At 66.0% G+C, this 25,019-nt stretch overlaps 1 protein-coding gene across 2 annotated transcripts; it reads right to left on the bottom strand.

Moving 5' to 3' along the window:
* Positions 1 to 2,203: 2,203 nt before the first annotated feature.
* ZBTB7A (zinc finger and BTB domain containing 7A) lies at positions 2,204 to 21,807 on the bottom strand. Of its 2 annotated transcripts, none has more exons than XM_072721759.1 (3): positions 21,107 to 21,807; positions 10,533 to 11,806; positions 2,204 to 7,304 (listed from the first exon to the last, which is right to left on the bottom strand). In XM_072721759.1, exons 2-3 carry the CDS (start codon positions 11,789 to 11,791, stop codon positions 6,803 to 6,805), a joined length of 1,761 nt encoding a protein of 586 aa, XP_072577860.1. In that variant the 5' UTR covers positions 11,792 to 11,806; positions 21,107 to 21,807; the 3' UTR covers positions 2,204 to 6,802. The 2 variants fall into 2 exon arrangements, with proteins under 2 accessions (XP_072577860.1, XP_072577861.1); XM_072721760.1 differs by lacking the exon at positions 21,107 to 21,807 and adding an exon at positions 19,853 to 20,221.
* Positions 21,808 to 25,019: the final 3,212 nt, after the last annotated feature.

The raw sequence follows: 25,019 nt of genomic DNA, 5'->3' as shown, positions 1-25,019 counted from the left end.
GCAGATGTCCACAGATGCCACCACCACCACCGGCCCTCCTCGGGCGGGGTGGGCGGGCGGGCGCCACTACCCGAGGGGCAGCAGGGACTCCCGCCCCACCCTCTCCACGTGGGGGGGCCCCTTCACCCTCTTCTTGCTCTTGGGTTTTCCGACGGGTAGAGGCCTGCCTGGCCCCCCCTCCCCCGGGAGCCTCACTCTCGTCTTCCAACAGGACCGGGCCAAGGGCCACCCTTCCGCGACTCGCCCGGCCTCGGGGGTCCGGCCAGCGCGGGGGGGCCCCCCACAACTGCCCCAGATGCCTCCAGGAACCCACAGCTGGGTGCCCGGCCCCCCGCCCAGCATCCGTGTCCTCTGGAGGCCATGCTTGGTTTTCCCATCGCCTCTGCCCTCCGTTCTGTTCTGCTTTTTTTCCTTGCCCCCCCCCCCCCCCCCGCCCCAGAATAATTTCCTTTGTGTAAACAGAGCTCTTCTAGTCAGGAAGCAATACCGTTTCAGGTCTGAAGAAGAAAGGGACATCAATCTGGCCGAGGGCAAATTCAGTTTTACTGTATAAACTCGGCTGTGCAGCTCCCCTCCGGCTGCACTGGCAGCTGCGGGCCGCGGTTTTCTAATATTTGTATTCTAATTTAATTGTTTTTAAAAACGCAAATAAAAAAGGTCAAGGTGAAGCCACTGAGGCGTCCGCTTCTCTGTGCGTCGGGGCGCTGGCCGCGGGTGACGGATCACGGGACACAAGCTGCCGGTTCACCGTCCCATTTGGCTGCACGACGATCCGGGTGCAGGAGGCGCGGCATTTGGTCGAATGCGGAAGGTTTCGTCGCTTTGCGTCTTGGGCCCGGTGTCGTCCTGCTGGGCCCGGCAAGGACCAAGGCAGAGCCGCCGAGGCCAGGACGGTCCCCGCGCCCCTGGGTGGCCCGGCAGCTGGCGGGAAGACACCGAGCTTCGGGGGTCACGGGGAAATACGGGCCGCGGCCCCCCACCGCAAGGGCTGTGCTCAGACGGCGGCAAGTGTCAAGTGTCGGCAAGGCTGCGGCGGGATGGCGACCATCCTGTGTGGCTGGCGGGGGTGGGGCGTGGGCCGCCGCCCCGGGGAACAGGTCCGTGGGTGGCCCGCGGGGAGACCCGGAGTGACCGGAGTGACTGTGGGGCAGCCGCGCCGACCTAGGTCGGCAAGACGAGTTCTCCCAGCCCGGACCGCATGTGCGGGCGCCCAGAAGGCACAGCCTCCCGTCCGGCGACAGACGACAGATAAAGGGTGCGACCCTCGGCCAGGGACGGACCCCGAGCCCAGGACGCTCAGGGAAGGGACTGGACACGGGAGGCCCCACGGGCCGCGAGTCCACATGTGTGACACGGCCAGGATGGGCTCGTCCACGCAGGGGGCACTCGGGGGGCAGTGTGTGTGGGTCGGGCTTCTGGGCTGATGGAATGTTCTAGAACCAGACGGGTGGGTTCCTGGAACGCGCTGAGACCCCTGGTTTCAGGGTGAGTCCTGTGTGAACACGATTTCACTCAAAGAGCACCCCCTCCTCCCATCGCGGTGGTGAGGAGGCCCATGGGCAGGTGGCCTGCCCCCCGTGCCCCGGAGGCCCTCCCTGAGCCTCCACTAGTGCTCTCCAGGCCGAGGCATGGCCGTCTCGGCCCCCGGGGCCCGTCACCACCCCCCCACTCAGGGCCCTGCAAGTGGCCGTGTTTGGTAACCCCAGCCCGGACGTGGGCACCGCGGCCGGGACCCCCCTCCTCCTGGGGGTGGCGGTGCCCCAGCAGCGCGCAGATCTGGGTTCAGATCTTGATCGTGTGCCTGGAGCCCAGCATGGGGCCGCACCCGGGGGCCTCCGACGAACTTGGGGTTCCCGGCCCGCCGCCCCGCCCCCAGCCTCCGGAAACTCTGGAGCTGGAGGTGACCGAGAAGCCCGTCCGGCCAGTTCTCCCTGCCCGCCCCCGGCCCCTTCCTGGTGCCACCTGCCCAAGCCGGGCATGTGGGTCACCTCCTCGGCAGGGGCCCCAGGCCTGCCGGTGCTGGTGCTCCCCAGGGCCCAGGCCCCCTGCGGGCAGGGTCAGGCTGAGCTGGGGGGCCCCGCGGTCGTGGGTGCATGAGGGGTGCCCCTCGGTGAAGGGGCCCCAGGCCCTCCGTCCCCGCCCCCAGCCTCCCCCCCCAACAAAACACAAGGAACGTCAAAATCAGGCAAGTGAGGCAGCAGCGTTCGTAACAGGCTGCGTTTAGTGGTTTTTTATGTACAAGAAAAATGATTTTTTTTGTCTGGTTTTTCATCTTTTGTCTTTTTGTTTTTGTTTTTATTACTTTTAAAGCTTCTCCCCCCCACCCCCAAAAAGTGCATTTTTATCAATTGATTTTTTTTTTAAATCTCCCACACTTTTATAAAGACTCTCAGATACAGTCTATGGAATGTCTGCTCTGTGCTCTGTGCCCCCGGGCGCCGTCCCTGCCCCCCCTTCACCGGCCCGGCCCCCCCAAAGTCCAAGGCACCTCGTATCTGGGCCTGGGAGGGGCAGGGGGGAACCTGGGTATGAGGACCCCTGGCCGCGGCCTCCAGGCAGCCCCGGCTCCGGGACGGGGGTCTCCCGGGCCCCCTCCAGCTCCTGGCCCTGCCCGCCCACCCCCCGTGTAAATCTAAGTATTTAGTACGAGCTAGTCTTAACTCTGAGGTTATGGCTCCCGGGGCGCCTGAGCCCCCAGGCCCTGACCCGTCCTGCGCCAGCCGCCCCTCCAGGAAGGCTGCTTCCTCAGCTTAAATAACTTTTTAAAATAAAACTGCAAATATAAATATCTTTCTTTCTCAAAAAATAGGATTTTTGCTTTTTTTTTTTTTTTTATGGGTTTTAAATTTTTTGTCCTGCTTTTCCTTTCACTCTGTCTGGCCTCCTACAATCCTGGCTGCCTGGACTGCCTTGGTCCTGGGGGGGGCCGCCCCCCCACCCCACCCCGGCCCCAGCCCCTGCCTCGGTGGGACCACCGCATGCCACTTGTCCGCATGCCACTTGTCGGACACTGCCCCTCCCGCACTCCCGCCACGGTCGATGGGTCTCAGTAGGCAAAGACTCCCCAGAAGGCCCTGGAAGGGGCTGGGGGCCCCCCCCTCCCCAGAAGGAAGCAAAGGGACAGCCATATACAAACGGAAACGGGATGAGATGCCACATGGGGTCTCCCGGGCAAGCCACCCAAGGCGGGCAGACTTTGGTTCGGCCTGCTGGAGCCCGGCTGGGCGCAGGCCCACACCCGCGCCAGGCTGGGCCTGCTCCGGCACTTTACATTCACTGGGTTTTAAGGTTTTTTTTTGTTTTTGTTTTCTTTTTTTTTTTGCCTTTTTTTTTTTTTTTCTTAATCTCAAAAGGCAGGGTCAGGGTTGGGGTGGGGGAGGCTAGGCAGGGAGCAGTAGCAAGGGTGTTCACCTCTCTCTCTCTCCCAGGTCCCGCAGGCCGGTGGACGGCTCTGGGTGGGGGCTGCCCCCGGAGTGTCCCCTCCCCCGGAGCCCCCACCCGGAACCCCAGGCCGGGACCTCACTCTTGCACACGCGCGCACAACACACATCCACGCAACTTCACCAAGATGATGGAAATAACAATTTCGCTTTGTTTTTCTTTTCTTTTTTTTTTTTTTTTTGTACCAGGCAGTTTAAAAAAAAAAAAAAACACCCCAAAAAAAGAAAACACAAAAAAAACCCCAAACAACCAAACAAAAAAACGTTTTGCTGTGTCCTTTCTGACCAGTCAGCACGTTCCCCCTCAAATATTTTTTTTTTGTTTGTTTGTTTCCTGAAACGCGAGAATTCAGCAGTATCTTTGGCAACACTTTATCACGACCTTAATTTAAAGAATAAAAATAAAATCGATCCACGTCTATATACAGTATGTGATTGCGCAGAGTTGGGGGGCTGGGGTCCCGGCGCTGGGCCCATGCAGACGCTGCGGCCCCTAGGACGGGCTGGCGGGCAGCAGGAGAGGGGTTAAGGCGGAGTGGGTGGGCAGGGCTGTCAGAAGCTGAGCTCAGAGCTAGGGGCAGGGGTTTAGTGCAATTCCCGAGGAAGTCTGTGTTAAAAGTGTGCTCGGCGGGGGGGGGGGGGGGGGGTGTTCAGCCCTTCCCCCGCCATAGTCCCAGAGGCCTCGATCCCCCAATCCAGTCGCCCCCACTGGCCAGGACGACAGCTGTGATTTTTCAGTTGGTTTTATTGCGAGGGGGGTGTATGGGGTAGGGCAGGGGGAGAGGGCCGCGCCCTCAGGGAACCTCTTGGCCGGGGTGGGGGCGGGGGTCCCTGGCCTGGGCGCTTGAGCTCCCTGCTTGGCCTCCACAGATGGTTCTCCGAAAGAGCGAGGCCACCCGGCCCTGGGCTCCCCTGCCACCCCCCTCAGGAGGGGGGGTCCTGAGACATTTGGGGGGCTGATGGGCCCGGGGGGGTGGGGTGGGGCACGAAAACTATCCTGTAGAAACAATGATGAAAGTTGCCTTCTTAAAAAGCTTCCCTTTAAAAAAAAAAAAAAGAAAGAAAGAAAAGACGAGAAGACGGGGTCTGTCACAGAGCCAAGGGGTGCGGGGAGATGGACCAGCAGCTGGAGGGGGGGCAGGGGCACCCCTCACCTTGGGCTTTGATGGGGGAGGGTCTCGGCTTGGCAGAGCGTCTATTTACAGGGTCCCACGCTAGGCATTGCATATGCGAGAGGGCGTCGGGGTGAGGGTGCCCTGGCCTCTGGCGACACGGTCCCCCCAGCCCTGGCCCCCGTCCGTGGCCTGTGGCTCGGTCGATACCGGGCCTTTTGGGGGGCCAGAGGCTGGGGGGAGGCGGGTGCCGGCCCCCAGATTACAGTCAGTGCCTTTGAATAAAAAGAGGGGTGCCTGGGGGATGTAAGGCCCTGGAGGTGGGGCCCCGTCACCCACCTCGACGGGGATGGCATGTCCTAGATGGCGGCTCCTTGGCGGCCACGGCGGCGGCGGGGGGGGGGGGGCAGCCATGCTGGGGGGGAGCCCCAAAGTGGGGGGGTTGCTCCGGCTGGTCGGAAGGCCAGCCCTCTCTCGGTCCGTCCCTGAGCTGGGGAGTCAGTAAGGAGGGTCCCCGCGGACACGGGCGGCCATCGTATGGCTGGCGGGTGATGAGACTTCTCCGAATCAGAACCAAAAAGGGGACGGGGTGGGGGTGGGGGTGACACGGCAGAAACACAAAAACCCCGCGGTCCTGCCTGCAAGGCAAGCCCCCCGCGGCAAAGCCCCGAGAGGAGCCCGGGGACCTCGGCCCGTGCCTTCCTGACCCCGCCTCACCTCGGGGAACAGAAGTGGATTCTGCGTCTGTGGTGGGTTTTTTTTTTATTATTTTGTACAAAAATAAATTGACTTTTAGGAATTTGTTTGCTCTCTCGCTCGCTCGCTCTCTCTCGCTCGCTCTCTCTCTTTTATTTTTATTTTTTTTTTTTGTCTTTTCGACTTTTCATAGAAGTTGGTTGCAACTTGTAAACATGTTTTTAAATTAAGAATTAAGATAAAGTGTAGTACCCGTTCTGTTACAAAGTGCCAAGACTTCTATTTGTGGTTGGTTGTCTTTTTTTTTTTTTCCTTTTTTTTTCTTGTTTGTTTTTTGTTTTTTTTTTTGTTTTTGTTTTTTCCTTTCGTTTTGTAAAATCTTGTTTTTATTGCTTTTGTGACACTGGAACTTCTGGACTCTCTCCCCTCCTCCCTGCCACCGTGAGACCCTGGGCTCCCTCTGCTCTGGGCTCGTCCACCCCACACTGTCGCCTGCTCCTCTGAGGAAAGTATATTTTATATATATATATCTATATATATCTATATATAAATTTTGTTTGTTTTTTTTTTTTTTAAGGAGGAAAAAAAAATCTAAAAAGTGCTTTAAAAACTCGGGAGAGGGCTGGGGGCGGGCGGGCGATGAAGACAAAACAGTTTTGAATCTCCAAACATCTCGTGGGGTCTGGGCGGCCTGGGTCGGGGAGCGCGGCCGGGGTGGCGGGGCGCCCTGAGCGGCGGTCCGGGGTGGGGTCGGGGTGGGGGGCCCGCCGGGGTGTAAGTGCCGTGAAGGGAGGCGGCGGGAGCCCCCAGGAGCCGCCGTGGCGACCCCCACCCCCCAGCTCCCCTCTGTCCAGGCCTGGAAATAAATAGATTTGTGTCACAGCGGCCAGGAGACACAGAGGACCACAGGCAGGAACGGGAGGCGGGGAGGCCGTCGGGGAGATCGGTGGGGCGGGACCCCCACTTAGTAAGTGCCCTGAGGAAGGAGGGTGGGGGTGGGGACGGGGTGCATTTTAACGTCCACTCACAGTGGACAGAGATCATTTAAGGTCCTGTCTGAAAGACTCATAGAAACCAGCGAGGGGATGAAAACAAAAGCCCGCCCCGCTCCCCAGCGCCCCCCGCGGCCACCCTCACCCCCACCTGGGGCCCGGGGCCCTGACCAGGCCTCAGAGGGGACCCCGGACGCTGCGCCAGGGGTGTCCCGGGGGGCGGGGGCGTCCGAATCCCTGTGTCCCACAAAAACCCCAAACCGAGCCCCGAAAGCCATCGACGGGGTGGGGGGACGGGGAGCCGGAGCGGGGGCGAGGGTCCCCGTGGAGGGAGAGAACATCATGAAGGAGAAAACTCTGAGAAAAGCACTACCCTAGATTCTGTGACGCTTCATATATATATATCTGTATATATATATATAGATATAGATATCTGTATATAGATAGATTTTCTTTTTTTGTGTTTTTGGGGGGGTGGTGGGTGATTCTCTCTCTCTCTCTCTCTCTCTCTCTCTGTCTCTCTCTCTCTCTCTCTCGGGTTTCTGTTTTCTCTTTTTGGTTTTCAGGCAAGTCCGGCCGCGAAGCTGCCCTCGGCGGGGGCCCCGGCGCCCCCATCGCCCCCCCCTCCGCCGGCGCCCGCTACATTCACCCTGCTCAGGCCGTCGGGGGCCTCCTCCTCGTCCTCCTCCTCGTCCTTAAAGTGCTTCTCCCGGCCGTTGCGCGGGGCGTCGGGGGAGCCGGGCGGGGCCGGGGCGCCGGGCGGGGCGGCGGCGCCCGGGGAGGGGGACGGGTCGGGCCCCCCGAGCCCCCCGCCCCGCACGCGGGGCTTGCGGCCGCGGCGCGAGGGGACGCCGTTGCAGCCGTCCTTCTTGAGGTGTCTGTGCAGGTGGTCGGAGCGGACGAAGGTCTTGCAGCAGCTGTCGCACTGGTAGGGGCGCAGGCCGGTGTGCACGCGCATGTGGTTCTTCAGGTCGTAGTTGTGCGCGAAGGCCGCCCCGCACTGCTGGCACAGGTACGGCTTCTCGCCCGTGTGCTTCCTCATGTGCACTTTCAGCTTGTCCTGCCTGCGGACGGGGCGAGGGTCAGCGGGCACCGCCCCGGGAGCGACCCCGCCCTGGGGCACCGGGGGGGCAGGGGGGCGCGGGGCCCACGGCGCCTCCATCGGAGGAGGAAGGTCACGGGGTCTGCGAGGAGCACCCCCGGACCCGCTCCAGGCGCTGCGAAATACGACCGGGCACGAGTTGGGGTGCCGGGCTGTGTGGTAACGCGGGGGCACCAGCGGCCCTGGTTCCTAACACCGAGGGGCCGGCCTCCACCCCCCAGCCCCCAGTCCCTGCCAAGGCCACAGCACCTGTGCCCCTCTCTGCTCTGGCCGCACTGGCTTCCTGGCTGTCCCCGCAGCTCGCTAAGCACACGCCTACCTCAGGGCCTTTGCACAGGCTGTTCCCGCCGCCGCCCAGAGCACTTTCTTCCCAGATCCTCACGTCTGAATCCCAGCTCAACTGTCACTTCCTCAGAGAGCCCTCCCACCCGCGACAGCCACCCCCGCCCCATGGCCCTCCTGCCACCACCGCCTGATGCTCCTTGGCGAACCGAGTTCCTAGTTCCTCATCTGTTCTCCGGACTGGACCGTGAGCCCCAAGACAGCAGGGTCTGGGTGACCCCGGGACCCCCTCCCCGCCCATCCTGCCCCACAGGGAGCAGCAGGTCCCGGCTCTGTCACCCCGGCTCCACCTATGGGCCTCAGGCGACCACGGCACAGGTGCTGCTCCGTCCCGTCCCGCAGCGCATGCTCACACGCGGCCCCCGGGCCCTGACACGTGGCACGCCCCACCTGAGGCGCCAGGAGCGCAGGAGGCACCCAGACCCCAAAGCCCCCATTCACGTAGCGTGATGGGAAATACACGCACTAGTTACGCGTTAACCGTTAACACAAAGACTATAACTCACGTGATTCACGTTATTCTCACGTGTTCCTTGTACTTTTTAAAAAACGTGGCTATCAGAAAATGGAAAATCAACAAGTGCCCTGCGGGGTGCTTTGTGGCACCGTGTTGGGTCTGTAGTCCCGGGAAGAGGACTCCTGCCTGGACCCACGGGGCAGGGCAGAGACCCGGTCACTGGAGCCCCGGCAGCGTCTGACTCATTCCCTGCTGCAGCTTCTTGCGTCCCACGTCTGAGCCACCCCGGGCCGCTCACTTCCCACACACACCAGCCTGGTCAGTGCCAGGCCTGGCAAACTCCTATTCATCCTTCAAAGCCCCATCTCAAATGCCCTCCTCCTCCAGGAAGCCTTTCCTGCTCCTCAGGCAAAGGTTTGGTCTCCCCAGGCTCTTCTAGCCCCGGGTCCCTCCCTCCGGCATCACCCGCAGAGCTGCTGTCCTTACTTGCTCTAACCCTTTTGTGGCCCCTACTGCTCTGAGGGCCAAGGCCGCCCTCGGCGGCCACACCCCTGCTCGTCCTCCAGCCTTATTACTCCCACGTGAGTCAACAGAACTCAGGCCGCAGTGAACTCATCGTTCCCTGGACTGAGCGGGTCAGTCGGCTGCGAGGGGATGCAACTGCCAGGAGCGCCCTCCCCGCACCCCTCCGAGGGCACTAACGTGCTCGTCCAGCAGGGGGGCAGGTCCGGCGGGCACAGCGGGGACTCAGCACCGCGCAGAGATCTCCCCAGGTGAGGCTCAGAGAGGGCAAGTGCCCTGCCCCAAGCTGCACAGCGGGCCAGGGGCCGCACGGTGCTGGGGTGGGGGTGGAAGCAGCCTGTTTCGTCACCCCAAGCCCTGTCCGGGTAATTATAGCCCCGGCTGCCACAGGCCCCGCTTACTCAACTCTCTAGTGTGACTCAGAGGGGCCCCTGGGCTCCCTGGCCTGGAGGAAGGCGTGGGGGCTGGGGCCCCTGGGTTGGGGGCAAAGTGGAGCCAGGTGGGTGCACGGGGGAAGAGGCCCAGCCCAGTGGCCCTCCCCGTGCCTCAGTCTCCCTGACTGGTAAACAGGATCAGCCTGTGTCAGAGCAGGGGGACCATGAGGACGCCAGGTCAGAAGGAACCCCAGGCTGTGGTTAAGGGGTGCTGGGGGGGGGTCCGGGCCTCTGCTCAGCCTGCCCCTCTCCAGACCCTGGCTTGCTGGGCCTCCACCAGGCTGGCCCTCCCAGACCCACAGCCCCGAGGACTCCTGCGTGGAGGAAGAGGGTGGCCCCAAGACCGCCAGCACCCCAACCTCACCTGCAGATGGGAGCTGGGCCACTGACCAAACTGCCTACGTCCCCAGGGCAGCCTTCGCCCCTGCCAGGGCTCCTGGGCCCTGTGGTCTGGGCCACAGCCTCTCCTCCTGGACGGCTGGGGAGGGGGCCAGGGGTCAGCCCCTAGGTCCTGTCCCCACGGGGCAGGGCCGGGAAGCCGGGACAATGGCCTCTTTCTTCAGCTTGGGTGGGCGTGGCTGGGGGAACCCCAGGGCGGGTGGGGGTAGGGGGTGATGCTGAGTCACCCAGCCTGGCCAGGCCCCTGCACGCCAGCCCCCCACCCCCACTGGGCTGGCCCACAAGGCCCGGCCAGCCAGCCCTGGACTCTGAAGATCCGATCACAGATTCCCCCAGCCTGGCCTCCAATTCCTCCTGCCCAGTGGCTCCGCAGGCTGCGGCGACCCTCCGCGCTCAACTGGCCTCAGGGCCTTTGCAGCGGCAGTTCACTCTGCCGTTCCCCTGCGGCCGCGCCCCTGTTCTCTGCTCCCTTTCCCCCTGCCGACTGGTTATCAGTGCTGTGGTTTTATCTCACGCACGCCCCATCACCCCCCACGGGGATGCGAGCGCATCTCCCCCCTTCTGGGTCCCTGGTGCCTAGAACAGGGCCCCGGCCCCAGCAGGTGCTCCACACACGCTGGCCCGTAGAGCGAGTCCCCGGAGCCCACGACGGCCTCCAGGAGAGAGCACAGCGCCCTGAGCCCTATGGGGCAGCCACTCTCTCCCCAGGCAAACACCCACTCCAGGCCCCACGACAAGAACCCCCCGGGGAAAAGACGAGCGACTCTCGCTGGGCCCTTCCTCCCGCCTCCCGGGGTCGGGCCCGCAGCCTGCACGCTCCCCCCACCCAAAGGCTGCTCCCCAGGGGCGCTGGGCAGGCAGGGTCCCGAAACGGAGGACGCGCCATTCTTCCCGCGTGGGTCCTACATGTGCGGGGTGGGTGGGTGGGGAGCGCACACGTGGCTGCGGCCTCAGCCCACGACCTGGCCACCCCCCGCCCATGGCTCCCCCTCTGCCCCCCGCCCCCCGCCGCCCCGCCGCGGCCCCGCCGGCTCACCTGGTGAAGCGGACCTTGCAGATGTTGCACTCGTACGGCTTCTCCCCGGTGTGGGTCCGGATGTGCCGCGGCAGCTTGCCGGCGCCCTGGATGACCTTCTCGCAGATGGGGCACTTCTGGAAAGCCTTGGCCCGGATCTTCTTTTCCACCTTCTGCGACCAGGCCGGGTACACATCCCCGTCGTGGGCGCCGCTGAAATACTTCAGGTAGTAGTCCACGACGCCCTTGTCGTCCGCCCGCGACTCCTCGTCGCTGTCCCCCGCCGCCGCCGCCCCCGCCCGGCCCACCGACGACATCATCTGCTGCAGCAGCGTGCTGGCCGCCAGCCCGTCCGCGTCGGGCCCGTCCCCGTCCCCGTCCTCGGCCGCGCCCGACAGGAAGCCCGGAGAGTCGCCCGGCTCGGGGGCCGCCTCGGACAGCGAGGCCGCCTCCTCCTCCCCGGCCCGGCCGTAGTGGCCGTTCTGCGTGGCGGCGGCCGGCGGGGCCACGGGGGGCGGGAAGAGGCCCCCGGCAGGGGCGTCCTCGTCCCGCTCCGGCCACAGACCCGGGTTGCTGTCGCCCTCGTCCCCGTCCCCCGCCGAGGGCCGATCGGCCGGCGGTCCCGGCCCGTAGAAGTCCAAGCCGTTGCAGTCGCCGGCGGCCACGGCGGCCACGGCCGCGGCCACGGCCTCCTTGGTGGCGTCCAGGTCGTCGTCGGACGCGCCGAAGGCGGACCAGGGGAAGGCGGCGGCGGCGGCGGGGGGCAGGCTGTTCATGGGGTTGCTCTGGAAGAACTCGAGGTACTCCTTGGCCCGGAGCAGGTTCCGCTGGTCGGTCTGATCCACGAGGTCCAGCTGCCCGGCGTCGGCGCCCGCGTCGGCCGCCAGGATCTGCCGGTCGAGGAGGTCGGCGCACACGTGGCTCACGGCGGGGATCTCGAGCAGGCGGGCGGCGCTCAGGATGTCGCCCACGTTGGCCGTGCTGACGGTGAGCGTGGCCGTGTAGGCGAAGTCCATGAGGGCCGTGAGCGCCTCGGCGCTGACGAAGTCGATCTCGTACACGTTCTGCTGGTCCACCACGGCGCCCGACGTGAACAGCTTCTTGAAGTACTGGCTGCAGGCCGCCAGCACGGAGCGGTGCGTGGGGAACTCGCGGCCCTCCACCAGGATCACCACGTCGCACAGCAGGCCCTGCGTCCGCTGCTCGTTGAGCCCGCTCAGGATGTCGCTGCTGTGGTCAGGGAACGGGATCCCGATGGGGCCGTCCACGCCGCCGGCCATCTTCCGCGCCGAGACCTGCAGCGCGGGGCGGGGGTCGTGAGGCTGGGGCCGGCGGGGCCCCGAGGGAAGCCCTCCCCAGCCGGCCCCGCCTCTCAGGGACCGGGCTCCCGCCCCTCCACCCGGGCCGTGCGCCCTGCGAGGGACAGTCCGAGGCGGTACCGGAGCCCACGCGGGCGCTCGGTCCAGGCCTCGCTCGACTCGCTTCCTAAGGAAGCTGAGCGCTGGCTTCTGCCCGCACCCCCTCCCGGAGGCCGTGACGCAAGGCACCCCCTGTGCGCCGTCAGGCCCGAGCCCCCAGCAGCCCGCGGGCACCCCGTCCCCGCCGTGGAGGCGGGAGACCAGGACCAGCGGGGAGAGCAGTGCCCGCGGCCCCACAGCTGCAGCCCAACAGGGTGTAGGACCCGAGGGTCAGCGTCAACCGCGCCCCCCCCGCCCCTGCCTCCCAGCCAGGCCCGGTCCTCGAGGGGCTCTGGGGCAGAGGGAAAGGGAGCGGCCGAGACCCGGAGGCCAGGCCGGGGTCAGCAGGCTGTGGGCGTGCCCTGGAGGGGGAGCCAGCGGCGGCACCACCACCCCTCCTGCCCCGTGGAGCCCCCAGGACCCCCGGGATGTGGGTCTGGCCTGGCGGCGAGCAGCAGCGAAGTGCCTGGCGCTCCTTTTCCCTGCCCACCCAGACTGAACCCCCGAAGGAGGAGCAGGGGGCCGCGGCTTCCCGTCCGCCTCACGCCCACCCAGCCCCTCCCCAACTCTTGGCCACCCTGGCCACTACTGCCCAGCTCAGGGCCTCAGTCTCCCCATCTGTCAAGTGGACAGAGACCTTTGGAAGAGCTGGCCGTGGCGGGGGGCCCACTCTGTCCTGCCCCTCTCTCCCCCATTCCTTTTTTCCGCCTTCCCCTGGGCTGTGACTCATCCACCCACTCGGGCGCTTGTGCAACCCTCTGGCTCCTGTCCCCACCCCTCCACCCTCTCTGGGGAGCCCCCGGCTGCCCCAAGCCACCCAACACAACCCACATTCCTCTAACTGGTCAGCTCTCGGGGACAGTGCCCCTGGACCTGTCCCGGGAGAGGTGCGAAAATGTGCCTTCCTTGGCCCCCCAGGGACCTCAGGAGCCTGAGCCCCCCAAGCGGAGCCGCCCGACGCAGCTGGGACCCAGATCCCCGTCGCCGCCGGGAGTGGGCCAGCCTGGCACGGGACCCCGGGGATGGTCCGGCCGGACCCAAGGCCAGGGCAGGACCGTCCCAACCCTGGGCCGCCCTGGGAACAGGGTCCAGGCCCTGGATTGACACAGACGCCTTTGTGTGGCCGCTCAGGCAGGCACTACACTTCCCAGGACGCCTCTCTGCGGCCCGCCCTCTTTCCCGCTGACCACACCAGCTGCTCGGTTCCCCCCTCTGTTCCGCCAGCGCGTGGTGGGGGTGGGGGAGGCTCAGAGGTGGCTGCTGGGAGCAGGAGGACGGGGGGCTGACCCCATCTGAGGCTCAGCCTCGGAGGAGCCCCTCTGGCGGCTTCCACCCCCTGCCACCATCTGCTGTCTGGCCCCAGGCCCCAGGGAGCGAGTGGGCAGATGGGCTCCGGATCAGACTGGCCTCGGCCCTCCTCACCCCCTTCTGATCCAGGCCACCGATGCCTCAAGATGGCCCCCCCAGGTGGCCCAGCGTCCCCTCGGGCCCTGGGATGTCTCCAGGGGCCCCGAAATGGTTCAGATGATTCACCAGCCCCCTCCACGGCCGCTCCACCCCCGCCTTCCCACGGGCACTGGGCCCGCCGGGCAAGGGGCTGGCACAGCCCTACTTCGTGTGCGAAGATGCCCAGGCCCTCGGCCGCTGGAAGCCACCCGGCTGGGGAGCAGCAAGCGTGGGCCTCGGACCGGGCGCGGGGCACTGGACGGAGCCCGGGTCCGGGTCTCCAGCGGCTACGGAGCCTGCTGCACCGGGTCCCAGAGCTGCTCCTTCCCTACGTAACAGTCAGGGATCGTCCCCCAAAGGGCCAGGCCTGGGAAGACCGATGCCAGCCAAAGAACACCCCCGGGCCAGCAGCGCGACCCCGCGTACAGAAGAGAACACACCTGGGATCCCAGCCAGGGCCCGGCCAGCCCGACCCTCAGGGTCTGGCCTCCCATCTCCCCTCATCCCTCACCCTGGAGGCTGAACTCTGCAGACACCTGGCCCACACCCTCTCTCCAGGAACACAGGCCACCTGCCCGCCACGCCCTGGCCACTGCCCCCACCCGGCCTCCGGGGCCCTCCCTCCAACGAGGAGGCAGAAGGCCGAGCCGGACGCCAGAGGAAGACAGCTGAGCCCCCTCGGTGGGTCAGGCGGGCTCCCCGCGGCAAACGTGGGCGTGTGCCGAGCACCCACTGTGCGCCACTGCATCTCCGCACCAGGGGAGCCCGTGGCTTCCTGCGCTCTGGCACCCAGTAGGTGCCCCCACACCACGCGGTTTCCTGGGTGACGACGATCCAGTCAAACGTCTCTCTTCCAGAAAGCCCCACCCCCACGCCGGCTGGGTCCCCACCCTGGGCGGCCGGGGTCCCCAGGGCTCGGGCCCACACCCACCGGGCCGTCTTTCATCAGAGCTCCGCCCCCGCGCTCGCCTCCGTGGGATTTCCGGGGCGCTGGGTGCTGACTCGGCGGCCGAGGGGCAGGCCTCAGCAGGCTCCTCCCGGGCTAGAGGTGGGGCACCCCTTCCCTCTGTGTCCCCGCCCCCCCACCGCTGCGGGCGCACAGTAGGGGCACAGCAAACCGGATGAACCGAAGACCACAGAGCGAGGCGCTGGAGCGCCCACACCCGGCCCCGCCCACCCGGCTGGCGGGCTCCGGTCCCACCTCCCATCTACCCCAGGGTCGTTTGCTGCACTTTTTCCCAGGCGGCAGTTACCCAGGCCGGTTTCCACCCCACTGGGGGCCTCCCCTGTGCCCTGGACAGTTCAGGAACTAACTGGGCACCTTTACTTCATCCTTCCTGCTGGAAGCCCTAAGCCCTGGGCTCTGCAGACGAGGAGAGGCTCAGAGCAGTGAGGACACCCGGGCAAGGTCACACAGCAGACGGGCGTCCGGGCTGGGGCTGACCCTCGGGCCTGAGCTGCTGCTGCTCAAGCGCCGGGGCCTCGGGGTGAGGTCGGGAGCACCTTCCCCGGGTCCCAGGAGTAGCAGGTGTCACCTGGGAGGGACCCCGGGCCTGTGGGAGGGGCGTCCCGAGCCCGGGGAATGGCCACCCTGCCAAGGCCTGGAGAGGGACAGGGAAGGAGGCTGCCTCCACCGGGCTTCCCAAGGTCAGGCGCAAGGTGAGGCTGGGGCGGCCTCCTCCCCCTCCCCGCGGTCCTCGGGAAGGAGAGGGGGCCGCCAGCACCAGGTGGGCAGGTAACTGGCACCCGAGGCCTTCCCCGGGGGAGTGCTGGGGGCAGCTGATGCGGCGTTAGCGCCCCTCCGTCCCCCACCCACGGAGAGGATGCCGGGAAACCAGAGGGACCTCTAGCACCTACTGTGTGCCACGCACAGCAGCGGGGGCCCGAGTCCCCGCTCTCCCGCTGCCACGCGCTGGACCCAGGGCGGGAGGCATGGCTCGGTGCCTCACTGGCCTGGGGGGCAGGACGGTGGCTCCGGGCCCCGCCCTCGCCCACTGGGCGCTCTGCCTGAGGACCTACTGTGTGCCGGACCCGGGCCCCAAAGGCCCAGTGAGGCTGTTTAGCGACCCTCCCCTGGAGGATGGGCGGCCTTGAACTTGACCTCTGAGCCTTAGTGCAGGAGTCGGGCCCCTCCCCACCTACTGTGTGTCAAGGGAGAGGGGGCGTGGGGGGGCAGGTGGAAGCCAGGGCACAGGAGCCGTCACCTGGAGGGGAAAACCGGGCCCAGAGAGGGCGGGTGGCCGGCCCAAGGTCGCCCAGCAAGGCTGGTGCCCAGGTGCGGCTGCCAGGCCCACGCCCAGCCGCCCCCACCCCCTCCCAGGCCAGCGGCCTGTGTTGCAAGGTTGGTCCCAACGGGTAACCCCGCCCTGACCTGGTGCCAATCCCTGCCTGGCCCGGTCCCCGGGCTGGGGTTTAATGGGACAGGAATGCAGTGTCCCGATTAGGGAGTGGGGGGCACCAGCGGCCCGGCGTGGCCCGGCTGCCGCCCGCCTGTCCTCCGGGGCCTCCCTGCAGGCCGGCACCAGCACGCGGGCCCTCGGCCATTTTCTGTGTCCATTTATTGCCCTAAATGGGGAGGGGCTTCCTGCCCAGCCCTTAAAGGGCCAGAGGCAGGAAGGCTGCGGGCCCAGTGGGAAGTGTGTGCGGGGGGAGGGGCGCCGAGGAGGTCAAGGGGACCCCATCTGACCCCCCACTCACGGGTGGGGCTGACGCTCGCCCTATTCCCACGCTCAAGCCGGCACGGCTCAGGAAGTGACAGCCCTGACCCCAGTACCGGGTTCCAAGAGGAAGCCCCAGGAAGACCGAAGCCATTCGTGGGGAGTTAGAAGGAATGAGCTTCCCATCACCAGGGGTAAGCAAAGCCAGGCTTCGCAGAATCCCAGAATCCCGTCACTGCCTATCCCACCCTTGCTCGGGCTGCACCTGCTGGTACGAAATGCCCAGGAGAGGCCTGCGCGGCCTCCAGAAGCTGTGCTCCCCTCTACCTCCAGACCTCTCCCTCCCTCCCCCAGGCCTGCTTGTTACCAGGAGGTACCTGCACCCCCTCCCCCCCCCCCGCCCCCGCCCCGCCCCCAGCCTGGGCAGGTGGAGGGCTCAGCCTGGGAGCCCCAGACACGGGGAAGCTCGTGTCCTGTGCCCGCAAACCCGCCACCAAACACATCCTGACGGGAGGTGGGACGGGACCTTGTTTTCCAGTTAAACCAGAAAGGCGTGGGTGGGGACACTTCCACTGAGTGGCCGTTCACAGCCTGCTGGGGGGACAGATGGAGGGGCTGGTCCTTTGGCCACGCTCCTCACAAGCGCCGGATTCTCCGCAGGGCATCTTTCCCGCTTTGGTGCTCCCGACTCAGGACTTGGGGCCCGAGGGCAAGGGCTGCTCCTCAACAGGCTGGGGGTCGGGGTCGGGTTCCAGGGGCTGATCATGATCATCTCCACATCAAGCCTCACGAGGTCTGTCGTCACTGCCCCACCTTACGGGTCAGGAAACTGAGGCTCAGAGGGGGGAAGTGACTGGCCCAGGGTCACACTGCAGAGCTGACCGGGAACACAAGCCCCCTGGCTCTGTACTGTGGCTCCGTGCCCCCTCCTCCACCCTGCCCCCAGGCACCAGCAAGGCACTAAACCCCCTACCCCGGGGAGGGGGGGGCCCTTGGGGCCGAGGACAGCTTATTCCCACGCCCCCTCAGAGCTGCCTTGTGATAGCCCAGGGAAGGGAGAGGTTTGCCTGAGGTCACACAGGGAGCCTGGGGCAGGACTGACTGGAGTCGGCTGACCCCTGGTCACCAGGAGAGGGATGCAGGAGGGGCTCGCCCGGGCCCTGACCCCGCAGGCCAGGGACCCTGCACGGGCTCCTGGGGAACCCCGGGCTAAACCCTCAGGACCACAGATTCAGACTGGCAGCAAGACAGGTTGACAGAGGGGTAGTGACCTCCCCAGGTAAACCCCAGGTGGAGGTGAGGGCCAGGCCGCGACTGGACCACACTGGCCCCCACCCAAGCCTGTTCCTCTGGCCCCACCGCCCAGGGCTGTTGCAGGGCGGTTTATGCTCCTTCAGGTGCCTGGAGCGCCAGGTGACAGGTGGGGGGTGCCGCGTGTCTCAAGTGGCTCGACCGGCCACATACTCCCGCAGAATCCTGGTTGTGCCCCGAGCTGACCCAGGTGCTCCGTCCAAGAGCAGGGGGAAGGAACGAGAACACAGGTGGATCTGCAGGCACCACCCACCGGGTACCCTATAAGCCCCAATTTACCTAGGGGGACACCCAGACCCCCAAAGGCCCAGGGGCTTGTCCGAAGTCATGCAATAGCCAGGGGGGCCGTCAGTCGGAACCCCGGCAGACGCCGGGCCAGCTCTGCTGCACAGGGGCTGGCCCTGAGATGTGGCTTTTGCGAGGTGACCTCGGTCATCTTGGGTAAAATGGGTCATAAAACCCAGAGCCCTGCCCGTCTCCAGGGGCCAAGGTGCGGGACTGTGGCGCGGAGGGGGTGGGAAAGGCGCTGGCAAGCCATAAAAGTGCCTGCCACGGAAGGCTGGGAGGCGAGCGCACGCGGCCGGTGCTGTGTGACCTTGGGCACCTTGCTGGCCCTCTCTGAGCCTCCCTGGCCTCTTTGGGCAAAGGGTTTCAGGAGCCCCAGGAAAGCTCCCCTTGGCCTACAGGTACCCGCTCTCAACCCCCAGGCTCTTTGGAAGACGGTGGGTGGCCGTCCCTCAGCCGAGAGGAAGGACACCCGGGCCTCATCCTGAGCCGAGAGGCAGGACCACGATGGTCGGACCCAGCTCCAGCTAGGTGACCTTGGGCTGCTCTCTGCGTCCCCCCAGGCCTCGGTCTCCCCCGCCCAGCGCCGGCACGTGCTGGGCACCCGCTCGGAGGGTTGCCGCAAGCCCCCCGCTGGGCTCCCTCGCAGGGCAAAGGGGGCATCGGGGGCTGCCACCGGCCTGGACCAGCCGCAGGTCAGGGGGCCCCAAGGAAGAGAAAGCAAGGGGAAAAAAGCAAACACAGGCCCTTGCTACTGCCCCGGGACCCTGCCCCGCCGGACGGAGGCTGAGCGCTGCCAGGCCTCAGTATCCCCCGCGGAGAAGAGGGTGCTTGGGCTCCCTGCGGCCACCCTAGTGCTGCTTCTCCTAAGGCCTGCCCGTGCTGAGAGTTTCGTGGCTCCCGGCCCGGGCCAGGGTGCTGACTGGTCACCACGCAGCCAATCAGAACTGAATAATAAATACCCCCCCAAAGTGACCCACGAATTAAAATTTCAGTGTCCCCGTTGGCTCCTCTTTCCTTCATTAGGCATGCGGATCCCAGGGCTTCGCTCCTCCAGTCACCGGCTCCTGCCCCCCCTCCCCTAGGCTCCCGTCTCCACAGCGATGGCTGGCGGTAAACAGAGCCCCGAGCCCAGCCGACAAGTGCCAGGCCCGGTGTGCTCCAGGGGCCTCGCCAGGGGCGGGGGGTGGCCCCCAGAGGGGAAGATAACCCGCGGCCTGCAGCCCTCCATCGGGCCGCAGCAGGGCCCGGCCTGGGCGCCCCGGACCTCTCCCAAGACCAGCTCTGCCAATAGGAAGTGATCGGCTGGTCCTGCGGAGGCCCCCCCAGTGTGGGAGCGGCACACTCAGGGTTACGCCCTGGCCGTGTTGTTGGGGGGGGGGGCTGACATGGAATCCCGGATGCCCTCTCCAGCCGGCCCTGCTCCCGGAGGCAGCTGGCAGGGAGGGGGGGGGAGTAAACCAAGCCTGCCACCCATGGGTGAACCAGGTGGGCACGCCCGGGGAAGGGGCACCAGCAGCCCTCTCACTTCCGCCGCCCGGCTAGGGGGAGACAGAGGAGTTGTCTGCCTCCCCCTGCCGCTCACTCCACCGCTGGCTGCATTCCCCAAACATTTAGTGGGCGCCCACTGGGTGCCCCAGCCTGGTTGGACAGCAGTCTCGCGCTGCGGTCCACCGAGCTCCCCCGCAGCCAGCCAGCGCGGGCAGAGCCTCCCAGAACCCGCAAAGGCCTGCGCCTGGGGGTGCACCGGCCCCGCGCCCGGCTCAGGCCCCTGCCGGGTTCCCAGGCCTGCGGCAGGGGGAGGGGGCTGGTTCCCAAGCCAGGGAGGGAGGAAGAGCGGGGGGGGGGCCGGATCCCACCAGCTCACCCCCTCCTCTGCCGGGGCTCAGGGTTCGCACGTGGTGGTGGCGTCAAGGGGAAGGAGGGGGGTCCGGGCCGCAGGAGACGGGGTCACGCGCTTTGGGGGCGCGGGCGGGAGGACTGGGGTGCTCCCCGCCCCCTCCCCGGGGGCCGGAGCCGCGCGGCCGCGCGGGCGGGGCAAGGGGCCAGGCCGGTCCCCCCACCCAGGGCTGAGTCAGGCCCGGGCGGGGGCAGGAAGCGGCCCCCTCCCCCGCCCCGGCCGCGGCGCGCGGCCCCCGCCCGGCCCGCGGGCCCCCGCCGCGCCGCCCGCGCGGGGGGCTCCTACCTCCTTCCCGGGGCAGCGGCGAGGGGGCCCGGCCCCGGCGGCGGCGGTGGCGGCGGCTGCGGCTGGGCTGGCTCCCTCCGAGGGGCCGGGAGGCGGCAGTGAGCCTGGCCCCGCGCCACCCCCCGCCGCCGGCGGCCAATCCCCACCCGGGCTGGGGGGAGGGCGATGCAAATTACCCCGGATCTGGGTCCGCCCGCCCGCCTCCCCCACGCCCGGGCCCGGCCTGCACTAGGCCGCGCATCCCCGGGCTCGCTTGCGCCGCGCGGCCGCTCGGGCCGCCGCCCTCCCCGGGGAGCGCCGGGTGGGTGACCCCCCCCCCGGGGCGGGGGGCCGAGGGGAGGGGGGCTGGGGACGGTTACACAACCAGGCGGGGAGGGGCCCCGGGGCGGGGAGGGGGCCGGCCCGCGGGCCGCGCAGCCGGAAGCCGGGGACCGCCACCGGCCCCCGGCGAGGGGAGCCCGGCTTCAGGCCCCGCCCCCGGGCCGGCTCGGCCCGCCCCCGCGCCGCGCCGCGCGATCGCTCCGCGCCCATTGGCCCGCGGGCCCGCCGCTCACCGCCCCTCCTCCGCACCGCCCCTACCCGCGGACCGCGGCGGGCCGCCGGCGCGAGGCACCCTGGGACTTGTAGTCCGAGCCGCCTGCCACCTGCCGGCCGCAAGCGGCGGGGGGACTACGACGTCCAGAAGCCCCCGCGGCCGCGCCCGCCCACCGGGACACTCCACCCCTTCCCCCTCCTTTGCAAAGCCCCCCTCCCTGTTTTTTCAGCCCCCTCCCCCCCATCCCCCATGGAGCTCAATCCTGGCCAACTCCAACGTATGCACGCAGCACCGAATAGGCCCCCGGGGGGCGAGAGCACCCCCAGCGCCTCGCTGCAAACTTAGCACGCGACGCGCCCCCCTATCTCCCCACGCCGGTTTCCCCCACCCTCAATGCGGCCCCGCTTCCCCTCCCCCGCTCCCCGCGCGCCTGGGATCCCCGAAAAGCCGTGCACTCGAGTGGGGGGGGGGCAGGCCGGGGCACAAGCCCATGCACTTCGCCCCCCACCCCCCTCCCCGGGCGGCGCCCCCTCCCCGCGCCCGGGATCCAGGGCACCTCCAGCCTCCGGGCGGCTGCCAGCCACCCCCTCCTCAGAAACTTGCGGAACGTCGGCGGCTCCCCGTGTCCCCCTCCCCGAGAGGGCAGAGGTGGGCGCAGCGCCCCCGGCCCGTCCCCGCCCTGCACCCCGCGCGGGGGGCCGCGCCGGGCGCTGACTTACCTCGCGCGGCCGGGCCGGGGCCGGGCCGGGCCGGGGCGCGAGGGGCCGGGGCCCGGAGTTGGGACTGGGCTCCTCGGCCGCTCGCCTCCGGGGTCCGCGTCTCGGGCTCTCCGCCTCTCGCGCTCTCCCCTCGTCGCTCCCTCGCTCCGGCGGCGGCGGCGGCGTCACTGCCCTACAGTAACTGTACAGTACAGCCAAAGCCCCGTATGATGCTCGCGACTCCCTTCCTGGTTTCTCCGAGGGCAAGAGGGGTCCTCCCTTGTCTTAAAGGTGCCGCAGCCGCCGGCCCCCCCCCACGCCCAGCCCGCCCCCCCCACCCCGGCCTCGGAGGCCAGAACAGGCTCGGCAGGTCCCCTCTTGCCACGTCTCTGCCCTCCCGTGGGGCTTCGCCCGCCGCGCCGGGGAGCCCGGGCTGTTATTAGGTTCTGTCAGGTTGGGGGGGTCCAGCCCGCCCCCGGCGCGCCCCCCCTGCTCTGACCTCTCCGCCCCGCTGCGCGGCGCCGTGCCAGCTTGCCAGCTTATCTGGCCCAGAGCTCCCCGGGGCGCGGGGGGAGCGGGCCCCCCGGGTGCAGGGGGTGGGGGCCTGCAGATAAACAGGCCCCCAGCCTCCGCGCAGGGGCGGGCGCGGGGGGGCGCGGGCTGTGCCCCCGACGCCCGGGGCGTGGCAGGCTGGCAGCGGGGGCGGGGAGGGCCGTGCGCACGGCGGGGACCGGCGCGGGCGTGGGTCGCGGCGGCGCGGGCTGCGGGGGCGCGGGCGGGGGGCGAGCGCGGGGACCCGGCCCGGCCCTCCCGAGGCCCTCCCGAGGCCGCGCTCTGCCCAGCGGCGGGGGGGCCCCGGGCGCGGACCCGGACCGGGGCGCGGGCGCGGGCGCGGGCTTTCCAGGGGCGCCGCGGGTCCGCCGGCTCCCGGGTCCCTCAATGAAGCGGCCAACCTGCCCGCCCGCGATTATATAAAAGAGTCGCCTCCGCCCGGCGCGCCGGGGCGCAGCGGGGGAAGGGGTTGGCGAGGGGCGGGCTGGGCGGTTGTTTTCGCGGCTCCCCGAGCTCCCCCACCCGGCGGCGGGCCCGGACGCCTGGGTCCTCGGGCCGCCCGCGCCGGGGTCTGCGCGGCTCCGCAGGGCGGGCGAGGGGGAGCGCGGCGGCGCTGGCCCGACCCAACTTTTTTCTCTGTGCGTTTCTCCCACTTCCTCCCCGGTCGTGGGAGAGGTCCGGCGGGGGGCGGGGGAGGAGGGGACGGGCGCTGAGAACAGCCTGACCCGGCCGGGCCGCTGCCCGCCGCACACAGTAGGCGCCGGGGGCGGGGCGGGGCGCGCTGGCTGGTGCAACGCGCCGCGCGGGGGGCGCCGGGCCTCAGTTTCCCCTTCCTCCTGCCTTGCGCGGAGAGGGCCGGCACCTGCTTTCCAGCTGCCTTTCCCTGCGCGCCTCTCGAGCGGCTGGCTCTGTCCGGGGTCCTGTTTACCTCCACTCTGACATCTAATCGCATTACACTCATTCATGGCTATCACCACTACCACCATTACCTTGCAGGCAGGCACCCTGCGCTGCCCTGGGTGAAGGGGACTCGGTCCGGCCTTCTGCGACTTCAAAGCTTCCCACCGCCCCTTGTACTTTATTACTTCTACGCACAACATATTAAAGGCGCCTTTCAACTCCCAAACGGGTTGAATCGGCTTTTGTAATAATAATTTGGCTTCAAGGGGAAACCCGGGAGGCCCCCAGAGGGGAAGTGACAGCCCGGGGACTTGCAGCCTGAAACCAGCCCCCAGTCGGTGGGAAGGGACTGAGGGAGGGGCCACGCGGGTCCCGTGTGAGGGTGGAACCCGGGACTTTGCTCTAACGACCCTGCCTGGGACGCAAGCCCTTCTTCCTTCCTTATGCCACCCTGCCATCAGCTTTGGGATTAGAGAGGGCCGGGCAGAAAGACAATTCGCAGGTCTCAGGGTTGTGCCTGGACTCCCCCGGATAATGAGAGCAGGGGGTCCTCACTCTTGAATGGTCTCACCTCACCCCCACCCCCAAGCTCCGCCCACTGGGCCAGTACAGGAGTGACTCAGTTTCCCCTCCTGTACCACCTAGCTTGGAATATCCTGCACCGTTTCTCTACACCCCATGACCTGATTCAGAGGGGCAGGGAATGCTTATAGAAGCTTGGCATTGAATCTAATCCTCAACGTGCCCCGAGAAGAAGCAGGAGTGATACGATTTCCATCCTCTATATGAGCAAAGTCTGAGGCCCAGAGAGGGACAATGAGCCGGGATGTCAAATCCAGCATCCACCTGGCTCTGATCCCTGCCAGGAGGGCTGGGGCGGCGGGGTCCCTCGGGATGGCATACCCCGATCTCCCATGCTCACTCCTGTCCCTGAAGTAAAAACAAAGAGAGAGGCAAAGCTTTGTCCAGATCTCCCCTCCCCCCCAAAAAAATATACCCAAGTAGATACTATTTTAAAAGCTAATAGAGTTCTAAAGGACTGAGTTACTGTGTGACCTTGGGCAGATTACTTAACCTCTCTGATCCCCAGAGTCCTTCGCAGAGAATATTGATAGAGACTTCCTAGGGTTGTAACAAGGGGGCGACTAAGATGGTACCTGTAACATTCGTAAACCCCACGGTGCGGCAGGAGAGAGGTCCTCCATACACGATAGATGTTATTATATTGACATGATTACTACTGTTTGGGCCAAACCCCGCTCCTGTTCCTGGCCAGGGCGACGATGAAACCCACGTTTCAAAGATGAAAAGTTCACACACGCTCAATGCATTTTTTTTTTTTTTTTACTTCATCAGCAAACCCCCGTAAGATAAACTTGGCAAAAAGGTTTTCAGAGTGTGTCAAGACGAGCTCCATCTTAGCAGTAAGACAACACGCAAACCAACAAATACTTGGCACACTTGTCTCAAAACAAATTTGTCCCAGGGTACGAAGTAACATCAGCTCTGGTTTTCTGAGTTCTACCTTTGCATGCAACTTCAGTCCCTCTGTGTAGCAAGGATGATCATTCCTGATGGACAGGTTGACAGCACGGGGACCCAGGGAAGGCACATGACTTGCCAAAGGCACACAGCGAGTGAGTGGATGGCCTTGAATTCGAGTCATGTTGGCCAGGCTGCAAATTCATATATTTGGAGCAGATCATTCTTGTCACCATAAGCAGGGGTTGCTTCTGGGATGGAGAAGTAGGGGGGGATGGGGAGCAGGGTCAGAGACTTTCTGTTCACTATCTTTGGTCTTTTGACTTTTGCATCATGAATTTTTTTTAAGTCATCTCTATGCCCAATGTGGGGCTCGAACTCACGACCCCGAGATCAAGAGTCAAATGCTCTCCTGGTGGAGCTGGCTAGGCGCCCCAATGCATATATTGTTTATAATGACATTTAAAGTATTGTCAGAGTTGCGTTTCTTAACTTTTGTGCTTCAGAGACTACCATCAAGAAAGTGAAAGAAAAACCCACGGAAGGGGAGAGAATATTTGCAAATCATAGATATGATAAGGGTCTGCTGCCCGGAACCTATAAAAAAGTCTTAAGTCCAACAATAAAAACAAAATCACCAATTGTTTTAAATGAGCAAAGGATTTTAATAGATATCTCTCCAGAAAAAGATATACAAAAAAAAAAAAATCTAAAAAAAAAAAAAGTTGCTCAATAGTCATTAGTCACTGGGGAAATGCAAATCAAAACCACGATGAGACACCACCTCAGCCCTGCTAGGATGGGCTGAATCAAAGAAAGCAGACAATAACAAGTGTTGGTGGCGATGGGAGAGACTGGAGCCCTCCTGTCCCACTAGTAGGGGCGCACCATGACTCAGCTGTTGTGGACGACTTCTTCCAAAAGTTAAGCAGAGTGACCGTCTGACTTGGTGATTTCACCCCAGGTGTGTACCCAACACAAACGACATCTGGTCCACACC

This window comes from Vulpes vulpes, chromosome 9 (assembly GCF_048418805.1).
Source record: "Vulpes vulpes isolate BD-2025 chromosome 9, VulVul3, whole genome shotgun sequence".
Lineage (NCBI taxonomy): Eukaryota > Metazoa > Chordata > Mammalia > Carnivora > Canidae > Vulpes > Vulpes vulpes.
Note: the sequence above shows the minus strand (reverse complement) of the source record. Positions and strands in the feature narration are given on the sequence as shown.

Excerpts from the sequence above, each read along its gene's own strand:
- ZBTB7A (XM_072721759.1), bottom strand. The coding sequence starts at position 11,791 with ATGGCCGGCGGCGTGGACGGCCCCATCGGGATCCCGTTCCCTGACCAC. Across the intron at positions 7,305-10,532 it reads TGCAAGGTCCGCTTCACCAG|GCAGGACAAGCTGAAAGTGC; the intron begins GTGAGCCGGCGG and ends CCCCGTCCGCAG.